The sequence below is a fragment of the Cavia porcellus genome, unplaced genomic scaffold (assembly GCF_034190915.1).
Source record: "Cavia porcellus strain 051 isolate PalLab524CR breed Dunkin Hartley unplaced genomic scaffold, mCavPor4.1 scaffold_20, whole genome shotgun sequence".
Taxonomy (NCBI): domain Eukaryota; kingdom Metazoa; phylum Chordata; class Mammalia; order Rodentia; family Caviidae; genus Cavia; species Cavia porcellus.
The window spans coordinates 49,165,058-49,184,998 of record NW_026947503.1 but is presented as its reverse complement, the minus strand read 5'-3'; the positions used below and the strand labels follow the sequence as shown (position 1 = coordinate 49,184,998).

The following is a 19,941-nucleotide window of genomic DNA, read 5'->3' as shown; positions in this document are numbered from 1 at the left end:
GTAGTAAAACGCTGATGTTTGTGAAAAAATTTATTCTCAAAATGAAAAGGGGAGTGGATTTAAATTTCTCTGTGTAAACTAACCCACATTCACACTGACTTGGCTTTCTCGAGAGAAGGAGAGAGATGAGGTCAGCCACAGCTGGGATTAAGGCCCAAGATTCTAATAGGCCTCTCCCAGGACTGCTACTCCCCAGGAGGTGCTTACACATTATTAGAAAGTGTCTCATCGCTGCTTGTTATTTACTGGATTTTATGTGGGAATTCATCAAAATTTGGGATCCCAGTGGATTTTACAGCAACCTACTCCATTAGAACTGTCTATCATTTGTGCCCTAGAAAGGGGAAAAGATTAGGGCCAAGAGTGTAGTCACAGGATAAAGATGTAATTTCAGTTTTTGTTGTTGTTGAGATAGCATCTCATACGTAGTTCGGTCTGTCCTTGAACTCACTTATTTAGCCCAGGCTGGCCTTGAACTACCAGCGATTTTCCTGCCTCAGCCTTCCAAATGCTGGGATTACAGATGTGTACCACACCACCTGGAAAACTTCAATATGTTATGGCTTCTCAAAATTGCTTGTACCAGGGGCTGGGGATTTAGCTCAGTGGCATAAGTGCCTGCCTGGCAAGCGTGAGGTCCTGAGTTTGATCCCTGGTACCAAAAAAAAAAAAAAAAAAAAAAAAAAAAAGAAAAGAAAAGAAAAGAAAAAAATTGCTTGCACCTTTCCTTGTGGGCCTCACCTCCTACCTCCTCTTTCATGTATCTCTGCTCAGGATGTTCTGAAACTGTTGGGAACACCATTCTCCATCTTATTAACCTGGCAAAATTTTACCTGTACTTCAATGACTAGCTCAGTAGCCAATGTTTTCTGTAAAAGCTGTCCCAGGATTTCTTGGCAAGATTAACTGGCCTCTGGGATGAAGCCTTTCCATGGGTACCTTGTGATAATACTTAACTAAGAATTTTCCCACTGAGTGAGTCTCTAAACTGCTTGGGCTTATGTATCAGACCTACAGTTTTTGGTACCAGACTCCCACTTACCCATGAGCCTATTGATGACTATTTTGTTGTTGTATACCTTTTGTTTTTCTTTTGAAAATCTAGAGAAGGCGGTTCCATATTGAAACGTCTACTTTTTTAAAATATGGCATTTTATTTAACAATGGCTCATGAAGTTTGTGTATATACATGTGTGTACATGTTTGTATGTGTATGTATGCACAGTAGTTTACTGTGGGTGCTATAACAAATTAACATACATTAATTAGCTTAAAACAATAAAGGGCTCAGTGGCATAGCGTCTGCCTGGCAAGTGCAAGGTTCTGAGTTTGATTCCCAGTATATGTATATTTAAAAACACACACACACACAAGGAATCAAACAAAAAACAATAGAAATTTACTCACTCCCAGTTCTGAAGGCCAAAAGTCCAAAATCATATGGCTAGCAGAGTCCCACTTCCAAATGCCTGACCAGAGCTGCTATCTCTGCTTTCTTCTGCTTCTATTGGCTATGAGGGAACCTTGGTTTATAGCTGTACCACTCTAATTTCTGCCTCTCTGGACACATTGCCTATTAGTTGTCCATCTCAATTCTCCCTCTGCCCTTCTCTTACAAGGGTACCTGCCATGGATTTGGTATCCACTCAGAGAATCCAGGATAACCTTATCTCAAGATGGGTAATTACTTCTGGAAAGACTTTTTCCAAATAAAATGACATTCACAAGCTCCCAGGATTTGCGTAAGAGACTTAAGGGGCAGAGGGCAGGGCTTTTACCCACTATACCATGTGCTGCAGATTACCCATCCTCCCAAATAGGCTCACTGACTGCCTACATGTTGCCATGGTAACACAGTATGGAAACTGCAGCACAAGGGAAAAATTACATCATGGGTGGATGTGACTACCAACCGCGTCGTATCTGTTGTGAAATGAGTACATAACCTGACATTTTCTGTTAGTCTGCTTTCTGTCAATACAACAAATACCTGAGAAAATCAATTTGCTAAGAGAAAACTTTATTCCAGATCACAGGTTTGGAGCTTCCAAGTAAAATTGGTTGGCCTTGTTTTGGGGGCTTCAGGCATGGCAACATATTATGGTAGGTAAGTATGGTGGAAAAAACCATTGATTTCATGTCCAGCAAGCAAAAACCTGAAAAAGGAAGAGACTAAGGTCCCACAATCCCTTCAAAGGCATGCCCGGAGATCCAATGGTACTTATTAGGCACAACCTTTAAGCATCACCAAAGCTAAGGACCAAGCCTTTCATACTGCAGCCTTTCACAGCCATTCCAGATCCAAACTATAGCATTCGCCATTGGAGATGGCCTCAGGGAATACCCTTTGATTCTCACTTCAGAGGGTACTGGGACATTCATTAATACTCCCTGTTTCTCATGTTTATTTATACACCCAATTCCAGGGATGTTCCACGGAATGACCACAATTCATGTAACTTAGAATGCCATCACCTGTAAGACAATCATCATTTTATAATGAGAAAGACTAAATAAACACTGCTGACTAAACTACATCACACCAATAGTTACAAAACACATTTTGAGTTCAGAGATATTAAAATGTATTCCTCAGATTCAATGAAATACATTAACATTCATGTTGAAATCTATTCCCATAACACATCAGGAAAATGAAAGTTTTTGATTAAACAGTATAACCAAAACTCAATGATCTACTAGCAAAATTTTAACACTGTTGCTTCATACAATGATTTCTCAACTTCTTTTCATCAGGCTAATATATTCAAATATAATTCAGTAAGTTTCAAAGTTTAGAAGTTCTCTCAAATACTAAATCTCTTCTAAGGTTTCACAGAGATTGAAAAGTCAAGAGTCTTACACTCTCAATCCCTTGAGTCAAACCCAAAACAAAGTGTCTTTTGTAACTAACCATTAGGATTTCCTTGTTCAGGACCTGCCACACAGGTCAAAAGTTGAAGGATAGTGTATGCACTATGTGTGTGAGAGCCAGGTGCTCCAAAAGCCTTGTGGTAGAGCTGTCCAGACAAGCTTTCTGATCTACCTGGTAGAACAGACTAGACCCCCTGCAGTCCACAATGAAATAAACAGACAATCTCTGCTGCCAGACATCCCAGAAAGGCAAATCTCAGAAGAACAAAACATTTGAGTACTCTCTAATATAGTAAAGTTCCTCAAGAAATTCAGGATTAAAGTTTTATTAGGATCAGATAGTAGGCAAAGTCTTGGAGTACAATCTGAGTTCTCTTTTCACATTCCATTATTTATGTAGATAATATAGGTTTGAAATTCAGATACAAGGTCCATGTTGTCCTACATTTTTTCTAAAAAGGTTTAATTTGGGTCACTGCATTTAAAATTAAGAGAATAGCAATGCCATCAAAGATTTTGAGTAAACAAAATGTAAGGGAAATTTATTTTAAGTAAAAATAGATGTGAAGTCATTATTGAATTTAAAAGAAACATACACACACCCCTATGTTAAAACAGTGTGTGAAAGGGTGCCCCTATACAACAAATACTGGAGAAAATAATATATACTTTCCATTAAATATTCAAAAATTGAGTACAACTTGCAAATCCTTAAATTCTGACTCAATTTCTCCCCCTCTCCTTGTCTCTCTGTCTCTGTCGCTGTCTCTCTCTCACACAAATAGCAACTTAATAAAGTATCAATTTAAACAAAGTTTTCCCTGGAGAAAACTCAATTCCAAAGCATCTGGGCCCTCACTTCTAGATGGCTCTTAGCAAGTTACAATTACTTCTGAATCTTACTAGGGTAGCTATGCTTCAAAATGAATTTAAATTTTGTTTTAAAAAATTTTGGATTCCCATGGTCACTGAAAAAGTCAATCAACACTAGGGACAGGTCTACCTATAACTTCGGTTCTTTGGGGGAATAAAAGGATTGTTTTCAGATTTTTCATTGCCCTTCTGAGTTTTTGGAACACATTCTCGTGCAGTTCCTGAAATATAGGTATGGCCATAAGTGTGTTTCCCTACTGGTAAGAGCAAAATAAGTGTGACATAACTAATTCATATCAGTACTATACAGACTTTTAAATAAATGGCTGTGAAGATAGCAGTCTACAAGAAAATACTAATTTTACACCTATGCAAAAATTAATTCCAGATGAGTTAAAGACAAGTAAAAAAATTTAAATCTTTCTAGACAAAGAGACTATGTGTAAACTAGATGTCAGAGACTTTACACAACCAAGATTGAAAACAAGAAATAGAAATTTGTGTCCATGTAAAAATTAAAGACTCTTAAGTTGAAAAGTACGATTAGTATAAAGTGAATATACAAGATAAACATAAATAGAGAAATATATCTATAATATGCAAATAAGAAACTGATAACAAGAAATCAATACTAGAAAATGCAATTAAGACTATGATTTCAATTTATGTAAGAGCAAATCCAGGCAGCAAACAGATATACAAGTAGGAACAAAAAAGAAATCACTAACAGGGAAATACAAATTAGCACAGTAATAAAATGTATATCTAGTAGGCTAGAAAATATATACTTCTTGGGGCTGGGGATTTAGCTTAGCGGCATAAGCGCCTGCCTTGCAAGCAGGTAGTCGTGAGTTCGATCCCTGGTACCGATAAAAACGAAAAAGACAAAAAAAAAAAAAAAAAAGAAAATACATACTTCTTAAAATCTGTAACTGATTGACAGGGATTTAGAGAAATGGTATTCTCGTGTTTTCATGACAGAAATGAGAATTGTTATGAAATTTTTAGATGACATTTGGTAAGACATAGCAAATCAATTCTGTGAGTTCTGAATGCAATAAAAGACCTATTTTCTCCCCTCAAAGATTTAATTTTGGCTTCTCATATATGAGATTAAAAAAAAAACCAGGAAGACGATGCTATCTAAGCTGTTTCCAGAAATTAAAGATGTTAGATAGAAACTGCAGTATTCCACAGAAACAGTAAAGTAATGCCATTATATACAGGGAGGTCTAACTCAGAGGCAAACAAACGGGAACACACTGACCACTAATATCAACGAAAGAATATTTGCATCATGGATTATTATATAGCTGCTAAAAGTACTGTACTAAATTATTTCAGAAAGATTCCCATGAGTGATAAAAGGTCAACGAGCACTTGTAATACAATCCAATATTTATTAAACAGTAACAGAATTCTATATATGCCTATGTCTATGTAATGTTGATGGAGGATGAGTATAGAAAAAACAAAGAATACACATTGGATTGTTGAAACAGATTATGTGGGATAGGGAAAATCATGAGTTGAGGGCTGATGCGAAAGGAAAAAGTTTTTTTCTTAAGTAACTAAAATGCTTCATTCAGGTAGAAAATACATGTGCATATGAACAGGAGATGCCACAAAGTGCTTCACAGTGGTTATCTCAGGATGGTAGGACTTTCAGTTATTTTGGTTTGAATATGATGCATTCATATTCTCCATCGTGAATCCATTATGTTTATAATTGGGAGAACACAGTTTTATTTTAGTGTGACAATTACAAAAGGTGGACCCAGGATTATAAATGTATTTATACTCAATTCGTACATTTCCTCTTTCCAGCCTCCACTTGGCTTAGAACTCTAATCACACAGTATTCAACTGTACACATCCTACTCGGATAAAAATTTTCAACTGAGACAAGGAAAAAAGAGAGATTGGGGGCTGGAGTGAGCAGTTTATAAGCTAGCTGACCCACTGTCAAGACAGTTCCAGGCTTCTTTTATGGCATTAAAGGATTCTCCTAAAGTTATCTTATACTTCATTTGTAGCAACCATCACCTCAACATTCTGATAAATCCAACCATTTTTAGAGTCCTTAGTCACTAAACTGGCAGACTGATACATATGTTACTTCCCATCAATCACTGACTTTACACACAGAGAAAATTAAATTTGGGCTTTTCTTCTCTTGTCTTACTTCTCTGAGTCATAATGAAGCCAACATGTGCACAGACATTCAATAGAAGAAATGACAAACTATCACATTTATTTTTCAGTGTCTTAAAATGATCCGTGGATGACTTCTATTATTTACCCTCCGGTGCCAGGACTCAGATTCTAAGCTTCAGCCAGTCTAAAGTTGCTGTAGTCTGTCTCATTTACCTGTTCAAAACATGGCACATTAGGGTGTGTTACGTTTTATATGTATAAAAGAATTCAATGTTTTCACAAATTTGCCAATTTCATTCCTCATCATTTAAAGCCATACAGTAATGAATCTAATTTGCTGGCTTAGTTTTATGCAATCCACAGGAATGTATCAATAGTGAAGTATCTGTGGGGAATACTCCATGACTCAAACACAAATATAATTATAGTTGTAAATGGGCAATATGGTTTTACTATAATTTACTATAATTTGCATGAGATTATTTTACTTTATAAAATGAAAAGGGATTCATTCTTTCAGGGCACCAGCCACAAAGCAACAGTCATTACAACACATTTAAATCCAATATACAGGTTGATAAAGTGAATTAATCACAATTATTCAATTTCAAAAATGGAACAACTACTTAAAACATTAACTGAAGAAACATGGAGAAGTTTAAAATGTGATTAACACACATTTAACTTGAAAATTATTTTATAAATATCCTGTGGAAAATCAAGTAGGACTTTTTCATTAAAGGAGCTTTGAAAAAAAAAAACTACTAAAAAACTGAACAAAGGGCTCAGAAAACTCACACACAAATATGTATTATTGAAGTCATTCAGCTAGTAACCAAAGAAATGCAAGCCAGGAAAAGTGCTAATTTTTAATTTTCTACATAAGTAAAGACTAAAAAACAACTCTGACAGTCAACAATACAGTAAGCGATGAGCTAATGGCATGCACTTTAGTAAAACTAAGTACACTCCAAAAATCATCATCTCACATCTAGGAACCCCAAATAATGAAACAATGCAAAACTGACAAATTTAAGTACAATAATATTTTCAAAAACAGGACACTCAAAACAACTAGAACATGATTGGATAAATAATGGTTTCTTGATAATAACAGAATCTCATTCAGTTATAAAAATGTTATTTTCTATGAATATTAATATTGAAGGAAAATGTTCATGATCTAATGACATTTAAAAAGCAGTTTTATGTATTAGCTTCACTTTTACATATATTTTCCACTTACGTTTCATGCCTAATTAAAAGAAAAAAAAATCAAAACGTCAGTAACGGTTCTGTATTATATGCCTTCTGAATTAAAACATTCACTTTTTGTATTTTTTCTCCTGTGATTTTCCAATTTCCTATAATAATGGATATCTGGGTAAAACCAGAAAACGTTATTTACTTTAAATACAATGGCCAAGCAAGCTTCTTTGGCAAATAGACTAGAGCAGAGATGAAGCGCACCTTTAAAAAAGTGTACAGTCAGCCCTATCTCATACATCAAATCAATGTTAAAAGTTATACAAGACAAATCAGAAATGCAAATCGTACCTTTGTAACAACCATCCTTCACAAATAGAGGATTTTTCACAGCTTAGTTTTCATAAAGCACTTCCACCTCTAATAACAGGTTTTTTAGACACAGAACCAATTTAAAGTTCGTGCTCAAGGATGCAAAGAGGAAAGAGTGAGGGCAAGAAGTTCATACTGTGCTAGCCAAGGAGGAACCTGAGTAAGGGTGACGTCCAGGAGCTGGAAGCCAATGCTAGGATATTTTAACACATTTTAAGCAAAGGGAAGAAAAAACACCAAAGCAACAATATGGTGGTGACGCTGCCGAGGTGGCTCCCTTTCCTGCCACAGAAGCCCCTGGGCATTGTGCCTGGCTGCAGAGTCCCCTGCCTTCTCCCAAACAGAAATGTCTGAGCCCTGACCAGGGAACTACAGGTGAAGCGCTGTACAGAAACAGGAACGGGATGCAGACACTACAGCTTGAGGTCCACCAGCCACCTAAGACAATGATGTGACCTTGTGACCTTCAGAATGACAACCTGTGGAGGATAATGGGGCAGAAAGACTCACCAAGCCTAGGCCTTCTTGTCCCTGGACCACATACTGGCTTCTTTTATATGAAAAAAAAAAATCTCAATGTTGTTTAAGCCACTTTTTTTCTGCCATCCCTATCATGCACAACTGGAAACTGACCTTTACTGATGTACATGGCCATCAGCTCATAAAAACTTCCTCTGATTCTACCTCCCTCCCTCTTAATAGGCCAGAACACCAGACCAAAATACAGAGAAAAAAATAACAGCAGTTTCCTAATAAAGCTTTCTGTTACTTGTTATTTTTAAGTAGGTAACTTGAACCTTCTAGATAGAGCGCTTTCTCTCTCTCTCTCTCTCTCTCTCTCTCTCTCTCTCTCTCTCACACACACACACACACACACACACACACACACAGACACACACACACGTTCTCTTTCTCCTACTAATTAAATTGGCGTTCTTACTGACTCTGGGGCTTGACTGATTTGGGGACCAGTGGCCCAAATGTAAAAATAAATCCTTCATCATTTTAAATGTTAACCTGAAACAGATGAAATTGAAGATTTGGGAGCAAGTAACTGAGGACCAGGAATGATAATAGAATGGATGTATGTTGTTTTGGGGAGTTCATTGTCCCTTACTTACTTACAACTGCTAAAATAAAGGAGAAGCACAGTAAATCCAAAATGAGTATGGATCAAAAAAACACAGCCATCTATACAGAGCAGCATCCTAGAATTATTCAAGACAGTTTTCTCAGGCATTTCATTAACCTCTTTATGAATGGATGCCAGACTTGATTATAACCAATGCTTTCCAATTACCTACAAGGTAAGAGACATAATCTACAAAAAGAAAAAAAAAGGAATATAAAAATTTACTCTTTACTGATGATACCTGGACTGTTTCTTTTTTTCTTCTTTTCCTGGACTGTTTCTTAACTGACCTCTGATGGGTTAATAGTTCTTGACAAAGCCCACATACATACCTGTGTCTAGCATAGCATATAACCCCTTCTTGTCTCTGAATCTGTGAATCCTGTGTTGATGCTGGCTAAGATGGGCTTCTACCCTTTCTGCCCATTAAGTTCTTAAAAAACTGCATTCTTTGCTCTAAAAAATATTTGCCCTTTTCCTGTTACTATTAGACATATAAATCTAACTCTTTGCTAGGAGGAGGACAAATTTTCATCTTCAACATCTTCAAGTCTAGTATTGAGAAAACTACCACATTAATATAAAAGGGTTTTCCCAAGGAAATTTTTCTCTACTGAATTGAGGAAAAAAACGACAGAACAGAATTTATTTTAAATTTTCAGAGGTATATATGTAAGCATTGCACATAAACAATTACATTCTCTTCTACTGTAGAACCCAATTGTAACAACTTACTGTACATGTTAAACATTGTCCAGAATAATGAATATCTTTATAACCATAAAGAATTCTACTATATGTTACATTCAGTAATATGGTATTCATCAAACAATTATTAAGTCAGCAAAGCCCAAGTCGTATTTAACTACTACTTCAAACAGGGTTAAGAATTAGCAAAATCCATGAAAATGACTTGCCCTACACTTTGCACAGAACTAGAAATATCATTTTTCCTTCCTTTACCACAGTGCAATACTCCTTCAGAGGCATAAAAGGGAACTCACTATGTCTGGGATTAAGACAGTTTGGGGCTATTCTAGGAAGATGACAATTGTACCAAATTAGCAATTGAAGTTTTGTAACATTATTTAAACCAAATGGCTTGCTTTGCTTAGAAGTGATGAGGTGATGGGTAAGTAAATGGTTAGTTAACTAACTATCCAATCAGACCTTTTCTTTATTGCAGTAAGAGTTAATGACTTTCAAAGATTTATGGCACTCTAGTTTGTCTTCTGGACACATGTGAACTGAGTGATGATACTAAAGACTAAAAATTCAATGATATGGCAACACATAATATTGGGTCATCTTCATCAATTTCAGAATAAAATTGATTTATATATCTAGCAAGAAAGTTAAAACTCTGAAATGTCACATTTCCAGAAATAATTTATTTAAAATATTGATAACTATTAGTCCTAAGAATCGTTACAGTATAAATCACGGCAGTCTACCAGTCTCTTGATTTTCCTAGTGCCAGTACTAGGGACTAGCATCCATTTTATAGATTTAAGGAAATAAAGTCTACATCAAATGGAACAAAAGTGAAATTCTATTTCAGGCTTGTAACGCAAATAGGTAGCTTTCACAATATAGTTATTTTAGATCGCACAATCAATGCTGAAATATCCTCATTCACTTATTAAATGCTTACTGAGTGTGCTAGGGGCGAGAAAATAGTAAAAATAATTTCAGATACCTTTAACTTGAATGCAAATAAGCATTCTTGGGAAACTGGAAGTTATGAATGAAGCAGGTAAGTCGGGAAAGGAAGGTTTCCTATGGGAATAAAATGTAAAGGAATAAAGCTCATGAAGTTTAAAGTGTTTTAGCAGATATTTTATATTTGCTAAAGTATGACAAAATAATACATGAGCCAGCAATAAAAATTATTTTTCATGTTGCATAAGGTGGGTGGTGCTCTTAACATTAAGAGTCCTGCTGAAGACCAGAAGGGAGTTTACGAGTCTTCTTAAAACTGCAACTCCCCCAGTGTCTTCCTAAAGCTGCAACTCAGTAAGTGAAAAAACAGATACCTCAGGAATCTCAAACAAAAATAAACGAGTTTACCGGCCGGTTGACAAGAACTTGCCATTTCAATAAAGCGACTAATGAGCGAAACAGACTGAAATATTCTCTTTAAATAACCACAACAGGGCTAGGGATATAGCTCAAAGGCACAAGCGCCTGCCGGGCTAGCACAAGATCCTGAGTTCAATTCCTAGCACAAAAAAAAAAAAAACAAAACCCAAAACGACATGACCACAAATAATTAAACCAGTTTTCCTTCTACAGATGAACAGAGTGGCTTAAGGTTCTTACTGGCAAAATGGAAATGCATTTCACAGAAGGCTTTCAAAGTAGCCGTCTTTACTTGAAAAACAAGGACACTGAAGGAGCTATGTCTAGCCTTAAGGGTCTGTTATCGCTGTCAGACATTGGCTACTTTTTCATTTTTCCCCATAAAATTTGGACATGACTAATAGAAAAACTGGTGAGAACTGGAGAAAAGAAGTAGGTACTGCATGAAAGAATATTAGGGAAACTTTATCATTCACCTCACATAGAACACTGATTGTATTAGGCACTTCTTTCCTACTGTTACTAGCACCACAGGCACTAAAAAATGATCACCCATCAGTAAAGACAATGCTTAAAAAAACTCACATATCTAAGTTCACTGCTTTGGTAGCATTTGATTAGCCTCACATGTGATGATCATGGATTAAAAGCTTCTTTCTTAAATTCCTCCGTCCGTCCCTCCCAAGCCCAATCCTGTATTAATTTAAAATGCTTCTCTCTGATAAGGACTTAAATCTTTTTTTATAATTTGCAGACTACTAGATCACTACCAGAAATACTCAAAAGGAAAAGATTAAAATCACCCAGAGTGTTTTTCTTTATCTATATAAGGATAATCTACTTATTATTCAGTTAACTTTCACTGCCTGAGTAACATTCAGAGTGCAAGCCTCTGTCTCAAACGTCTTGCACTGCTACTGCGCCAACCTTAGGTATATTCTTGTGCAGTACATTTGTACTTTACATATGCTACTGCATTTAATTCCCCAGATAAGTAGATACAAAAGAATGCATGCTCCAAGAGGACAGAATTTCTGATTCAGTACATAGTTCCAATATCTAGAACAAGGTTGATCATGTAGTATTAATAAATACCAGGGGACTGAACAAACAAATTAATGAATAACTATGCGATAGATGGGCAAGTGTAACATCCATCTTTTCTGCATGAGAAAATCAAAGGAGTTAAGAAACCTGACCGAAATCACATGGAGTATGGAATGGCTGTATGTATCACTGCATGGAGGTCCTTTTGCCTTGTCTCCAAATTCAACATCCTTTAAAAATTACATTTTCTCCTAACTGGGCATAATATCTTCTGTACTGTAAATGCTGCACAGAATGTCACAGGAAATGAAGTCGTAAGATAAGCATACAAACTTTCTAAGAACAAGATATACACTGAGTTACTCTGTGGGGGGATGAGTACATAGGTGCATACATACATATATAATAACCATGATGGAACAGATTTTCAGAATTTACATCAATTTCAAAGGATGGATCTACCAAGACCTTCAGCATTTACCAACAGCTTCCTCCCTGAGGTCCAAGTGACCACAGTAAAGTGCCAAGGGCCTCAAGGCACACACCCTCTAAAGCTGTAGAAGCACCTGAGCACAAAGCCAAAACCAAAGTTCTCATGCTGTAATACACTTAGGGCTTAGAATTAGATTTAACTCCCCCATAATGCCCGGAAGGAGAGAATCTCTCTGTTCCACCTTACTTAGCTACCTCCAATTCCTACCACTACTTTGCCTTCCCTCTCTCCCTGTCAGTTCACATGGCTTTGGATTTCCTTTTCCTTTCAGCAAACAAGACTCCCTAACTCATCTTTTGGTGCACTAACCAGCAATCTTATTCTGGGGAATATGTTTGAGGCAAAGTTAATACTTTCTGAGAGGCTCTCTATCACAGCTGCAGAAGAATCAATTTCTGCATTCTAACTTTCAAATGTACTCTTCTTTAAAAGCTGAATTGCATGGGTGGATGACGGTTAGAAGTACCCATCCTGTGATGACCATGACTGTGACAGACATGGAAGGAGGCTGTTCTTCATCAATTCCCTGTCAGTATACTCCTTTACCACTTTACCAAACCAGTCCTTCCCTGAATCATTCCAAGTCCTCGAGGCAGACTTCAGAGGCACAAACCAAAAATGAATAAAAGTGTAGATGCACACTGGGGAGAAAAAGTCCTCGGTATTTGAGTAACAACTCCTTTTGTAAGCCAGGTAATTTCCAATTCTGTATTTAAAAAAAAAAAAAAAAAAGGTGCTCCAAACATGAAAAGACCTATGGGACAGGCATAAATAAATAAATAAAGTAGTGGATTTCAACTTACTTTTTTTTTTTACAGGTACGGGGGACTGAACTCACGACCACACTCATGCAAGGCAGGCGCTTATGCTGATGAGCTAAACCCCCAGCCCCCCAACTTAGATACTTCTTGTTATAAAAAATATGACAGTGATTCATAAAATACCTTCAAGCATAAACAATACAGCATGGAGACAGTATTGTATACAAGGGAAGGCAAATAGAAACATGACTTCAAAGAAATAAAAGTACAAAATGTTTAAGTACTGACCTTTAAAAAATAAGTAAAATCACATGAAAATTTTGCTAATCTTTTGAATGATGCAACAATGTGATTTAAAATGTCAATATTTACGATATGCTGAAAAATTACATTCTTTTCAACTCCTTAAACTTTGGCTAAAAGGTTTTGGGGGCTGGGGATTTAGCTCAGCAGCATAAGCGCCTGCCTTGTAAGCGCGTGGTCCTGAGTTTGATCCCCGGTACCCTCCCCCCAAAAAAGTTTTAGCAATTAACTTAAAATTATGCTTAAGGGGACAGTTTTAGAGATTCCTTTAGGAGCTATAGGAGCAAAGAGTTGGAAGAACGCCGTTCTACACCTTCAAAGGCTTTTCAAGATCAAATAGTGACAGGAAATAAGCAATCTTCCACCTATCCAGTTTTGAGTAAGACACTTACAGGCAGACTTTGAGATTAATATTTCCTCTGTCCTCTTGGTCCTCAACACATTTGCTGGAGTTGGTTCAACAGGCAACAATTTGCAAAACTTATGGTCAGTTTAAACATCACCATAAAATTGCTTATTGGCCTTTTGGCTAAGATCAAGTATCGTATCTGTTTTTATCAGTTTAAATATCACCATAAAGAAATCATGTTTGCTAAAATAAGTACAGTTTGATTTAAACATTACACAACAAATACAAGAATTGAAACATCACATTACCCTGTAATATCTATAATTTTATGCTTTTATGTAACAGTTAAAAATAAAAATGAATTTAAGTAAAATAAATACCTGTTCTTAACTGTATTACTGCCTGGATAATGAGAAAAAAAAAAATCTATTAAACTCCCCAAGAATCACTAGAGTACTTTTCTTCATGTTCTCCAGAAAGACTACTAGGGCAATACCTACAAAGGCTTACGAATTTTGTGTTTATTTTATCCTAAAAAGATAAATTTCACCACTGGGAATGTAAATTCGGTCTAGCTGACATTGCAGGAGTGACACCCCTAATGCAAAGAAGAGCACTCTATATATTGTGTGGTTAATATTTTTAACAGGAGCAAACACAGGAAGGAACTAGCTTAACAGACACATCTGCATATCCTAAGACCCAAATTGTTTTTTCCCCTCTTTTTCTGATTTTGTAACTTCTCTTCTTCCCTGCCCCTCTTTTCAGTCACCCTTCTGGGAAGCAGAAAGTCATCTAAATATGATGGATGACGCCAGCACTTAATTCGGTGTCTACACTGTTTTAAAAATATTGACTTTCTGGTGTTCAAGATCTGAGAGACAGTGAGGCTATTTAGAGCAGCCAGCAGACCTACTCCAAATCTACTCCCCTTTAGGACAAGGAGATGGCAGAACCTGATAAGAGATCTCCAGAGGCACACAGTCTGGAGGAAATTCCACTCCACCTTTAGCAGCTATGAGACCTTCACTAAATTTCCCGGAACCCCAGGTTCCCAAATTCATTACAATGAGGTTGCAAATGATGTGAGAAAATATCCATCAAGCATTTGGAAATACACCCGCACACAGAAGGTATTCAATAATCAAATTACAAAATTAAGATGCGTAATGTCCTTTCACGATAGTTTAAAAACTAGCCAATGGTTTCTTCAGGGCATAATGTCAACTCCTAGCACGTTTTTTGGCTTCTTTCTATCTTCTTTTAAAACAAATGATTTAGAAAATGACTACCTCTCATGTCTAAGTATATGGTGTGCATGTGTGTGCTTGTGCGTAAAAGTATATTGAGATTCTGTTGCTAGCATTCAAAACATGGCAGTGTATCTTTAACATGTTCTCAATAATGCTATTAAACTTGCTTTAAAATAAGCAGAGAATCTATGATTGACTTTTTTTTTTTTTTGGATGCTGGGCATTGAATCCAAGGCCTGGAGGAGGCTAGACAAGCACTCTACAGCCAAGCTACATCCCACAGTTCTTGTATTTTGAGAACTAAATTGCCCATGCTGGCTTTGAACTTTCCATCCTCTCACCTTACCCTCCCAATTAGCTGAGATTACAGGCATGCACCACCACACCTGGCTCATGATTGCTCCACCCAAACTAAACTGCTAAACTAAACTGTCCCTCCCCCCCAAAAAAATTAGCAAAGATTTTAAAAAGAAAAATATTTTAAGGATGTGGGCAGAGTGCTACTCCCACAACGCCCAATTAATATAAATGAGCATAACTTTCAGTCTCTAAATCTAAATTAATGACATGTGTCACAAAGTAGGAATACACTCTAACCCTAACAAGATTTATGTACAACAGTGCTCATCATATCATAACTTGTAATATAAAAAAATTAAACTTATTTTAAAAAATTAAGCAATTTGATGTTTACAACAGGGATTAGGTTATATAGTCTAGCCTTCCCAAAAAACATGTAGCTACTAAAATCCATGCAAATAAATCATATTGAAATGAGATTGTTAACGGAAGAAACGAGGTATAAAGTAGTATTTGGCTATGATTAAGAATTTGGTGATTAAGCGGTAAAAAGAAAAATAAGAGAATTTTACCATAAAGAATTAGAATTACATACAGTTATCAAAATTCATTCCCAAGTTTGAAAGGACACAATGTTGAAACTCACAACCCACGTCCTGATTTTAAAAAGAAGTGTGGGATGAGTACACTGCTGATTCAGATCCTTTTTATGAATGGCAAGGGTAAGAAAGTGGGGAATGAAACTGATATCCAGCTTCTTTAAATTTCCAATTTAATGAAGCTTTGGAGTGACTTTTACACCACATACACCAATGCTCTCTCTCGACTGGCTAAGAAGTTTTGGCAGCCAGCGCAGAGATGAAGGAAGGATGGAAAAGGTGAGGACTGGAACCTGCCAATGTATACAGTTTCACACCATGGAGGAAATGAAACATTGAACATGAACACACAACACACACACACACTGACAGGCGTAGAGAATCAGGCCTGCAGATGAACACTTTCCCACTCCCACTCTAAGCAAAATGCCTTAACATATTCCCCTGGATTTAACAGTCATTGCTATGTGCTCTTCACTACTAGTTTAAAAACTACTAGTTTATTCCCAATACCCACCTCTACCACCACCAACCACACAAACAAGGCTAGCAAGCCTGCCAAGACTGATCTCCAGCTTTTATGAACTTTTCTGCGCTTATTTTCATCAGTCTAATCCAATTCTAAAGAAAAGAAACGGAGTAAAAACTTCTTTGATGTATATGTTTCATGTAGTGTAGTCGTTTACTCTCCCAAAGAGTAACATAGGTGTCTATGACTCGAAATGACACTTTTGTGCTCAGTGCTATTTTGACTTGGCTTGCGTGAGTGGCCACAGCTCTGTTTGCCTGCCTGGGACTGGGCTGCCCCACACCTGAGCAGGCTTCTTTCTTCAAAATCTGAAATCCCATGAAGCCAAGAGCCGCTGATATTACTGGGAACACACACAAAAACTTTCAACTGTCACCTTCTATGCCACAACTCTGGAACTGAAAGGTGTCTACTTGCCTGACAGCTACATATCTGCATATTTGCAGATGTCACACTGCAGAGCAAACAGATGGCGAATGTTTGGTTGATTTCTAGTGGTCAATTTCACAAAATACTCATTTCTCAGTTCTGGGCACAGGCTCCAAATCAATCTGTGTTTCAAGGATTTAATATTTTTTCCAAGCTGGAAATGCTCTGAGCTAATAATTAACCTTAAGCATACCATCACTTCTGCTAAAGACATTTTCTATTCACAGCCCTAAATTACTTTCAGTTGGCTTAAACAAAACAGACAAGCTGTAATAAAAGGTCTCTGAGAAATGTGATCCCTTTCATGGGTCACCCAGGAGCTTTTTTCTCTTCAAACTGCTGCTTCTTGACTAAAGGACATCTATCAAACTGCTACTTGATAAGGACACCTAAAATAAGATGCTACCAGAGAACACCAAGATTTTTGTTAGAAAGTTGCCTAAGACAGCTCACAGCTGCTCAGGGTTTCCCAGTTAGCGTAATTGTTGCAGGCGGCTGGACAGGAATTGCTCGCACCCAAGATTACTATCCGCAGGTTTCCCCTAGGTTTCTTTTTTTTAAGGTGTCCTTTTAAATCACACTGCAACGGCTCGGATTTCCACCTCTCGGGCTCTGCTGGGGGGGGGGGGGGCGAGAGCAATGTGCCTGGGCTGCGACAGCTTTGCAGCCAACTCGGTCGCCCCGGGCGGCAGCCCACTCCCCACCGGTCCCACCCTCCCCGGCACCCACGCGCTCGGCCGCGCCGGGACTCACCGCTGTCCAGCCGCGCGATCTGGGGCAGCCGGTAGGTGCTGACCAGCAGGTCGAGAGGCACGGCCACCGAGCTCCACTTCACATCCTTGAGGCTGCAGCCCAGCAAGGGCGCCGGGTCCATCTCACCCGCCGCCGCCGCTGGCACCAGCGCGCCTCGGCGGCCGCCGCTACTCACACTCGCGGTCTGGGCTGCGCGGGAGGCGCCGGGGGGCGCGGCGGCTGCGGCGGACCCGAGCGAGGGGGCCAATGCCCGGCTCAGCGGCCGCGGCGGGGCATGGCCGGGGCGCCCCGCGCGCCCTCAAGCCCGGAGAGGACTCGGAGCGGCCCCGCGACTGCGGGCAGTGACTCGCGCTCCGCCTCCTCCGCGGGCCCCGGGTCTGCAGCTGCGGCGGCCGCCCGTTCGCCTCCTCCTCCTCTCACCCCTCCTTCCCTCCGCCTCGAGCGTGTGAGGAGGAGCCGTGGGTACGAGAAACGCCATAGCAGCGCTCCCAGCACTGACTAATCAACAAGGTGCGAGCAACGCCTGCGCAGCTCGGGGAGACACCGCCTCCGCTCCGCCTCCGCCTCCGGACACGCCCCCATGGACCACGCCCCCTAGTCAGGCCACGCCCCTAGACGACCCCAGCCAGTTCCCGCCCAGCACCCGACAGGGCTCGGCCCGGCTCGGCGCGGCGTCGGCTTCCGGCGCCCGCGGCAGCGCGCTCCGTAAGCTTTGCTCTCGCTCCCCCATCTGACCGCTCGGGCGCCCTGCAGCCTCACCCGGCGCCTGACTGTCCCAGTGAAGAGCCCTTCCCTGAGCCCGGAATGCAGATGGAGCTCAAGAATCTTCCACCTTGTGCTGGCTCCCACTCCCGCCCAGACCAGAGGTGGCGAATACGGGCATAAAGGGAACCTCCTGTGCTCCCCCTTTTCCGCCGGCTGCTCGGACTGGAGGGAGACGCGAGAGATGGTCGAGATCGGCGAGGCAGATGTTTTCTTCTTGCCTACAGCTCCAGCTTCACAAACGGAGCTGCAAATTGCTCCCATCAGTCTCAGCTTTGGCTGTAGGCAAGACCAAAAGGGCCGAAGCACCAGAAGCAGGAAGGTGGTGGGTGATGAGTACCCGCAAAGGAAGGTGAACACCTGGTTTAAGTACTTCCTGTGTAGAGATGAAGGTACATGAGGCAGAAAGAGAGCTGTTTCCATCTACTTCTCAGTTTTAAAGGGCGGCTAATTCCCATTGTCTAAGTATGTCACGAATACCTTAGGTAATTCTGCAAGATCACACAACTGGATGGCCGTCGTAGGTTGTAAACCCACAGATTGCTTCGTAGAATAAAATTTTTTGCAACATTTTTTTTAGCATGGCCCAGGTAATGGCAGAAATCAGAATATAAATGTGGGTGTGATTCCTGTTCATCCAGGCACATCTTTTTGCGTTCAAATTTTTTATTTTAGCATGATGTTAACCATTTAAGTGGTGAGTGATTGCTGAGGTAAAAGGTTTGTATTTCAGTTCTATTTTCAACACACATTTAATGTTGAAAAAAGACCATCCCATGGAGGCGAAAAGATCCTACAAGCTTTTAGAGGGCTGGTTTAAAAGATCTATGGCAAAGAACTTACAAGTTTATTAGTATTTGCATTTGAAAGGAAACCGCTGAGGGTTTTCTCATTCACCTTCAAGGTCCTCTCACTTTTGAATATTGAAAGAAATGGTTTTTGCAGGATTCTGCTGAAAGTTTGGAGCTTGTGTATTCTTGTTAATTTTTTTTTTTTAATTTTGGGGGCAAAAAGTGAAACGCACTTTAATATATTTTTAACCCAAATTCAAAGGTCCATAGAGTTCTATAATTTGGCAAATAAAGAACAATGTTTCAAAACCGTAAGGAACCAAGTGTCAGCTCATTTTTTCTAAACAACTAAACATTTCTGAAAATACAACTCAGACTCTCCAAAATGAACACTTTTGAAATCAAGCAATGCCAGAGGTCTTTCAACCAGTGAGTAAATCCTACATCCTTATATGGTAAATTGATTTTTTAAAAAACCACAAAATAAAACTTCCTGCTACTATTTTATACTCTTTTCAAAACTCCAGAGAATATGAGAACTCCCACTCACAAAAGGATCAGTGGCTTTTGACCCAGAGACAAGCTAAAAAGGAAAAAGATTAATATAATCAACTTTTTAAAAGTCAATAAAGCTCTTATATTAGATTTGCTTGAATGCTGATCTTGCAGAAAAAGTTTGATTTCAATTTGAGTATTCAAAGAAGAAATTTAGTTAGTAGCAAATTCTTACCAGGTCTAATGTCTGGAAGGAACTCCTCCTAGAGATTTTAACTGTGAGACAGAATTTTGGTTAAACTATGACAAAACAAAACATTAACAGCTAACTGTAATCTTTCAATCTGAATAGTAGTTTTAAACATGTTTCTGAAGGTTTTT

General features: G+C 38.8%; 1 protein-coding gene across 2 annotated transcripts in view; it reads right to left on the bottom strand.

Annotated features, from left to right (window-relative positions):
* Garem1 (GRB2 associated regulator of MAPK1 subtype 1) overlaps nucleotides 1-18,040 on the bottom strand; it is a 191,776-nt gene extending 173,736 nt beyond the window's left edge. For both annotated transcript variants that reach the window (XM_063231788.1, XM_063231789.1), the window contains exon 1: nucleotides 17,513-18,040. In XM_063231788.1, the coding sequence (XP_063087858.1) occupies nucleotides 17,513-17,633 (121 nt within the window). In that variant the 5' untranslated portion in view covers nucleotides 17,634-18,040. The remainder of the gene's footprint in view (nucleotides 1-17,512) is intronic.
* Between the last annotated feature and the right edge of the window lie 1,901 nt (nucleotides 18,041-19,941).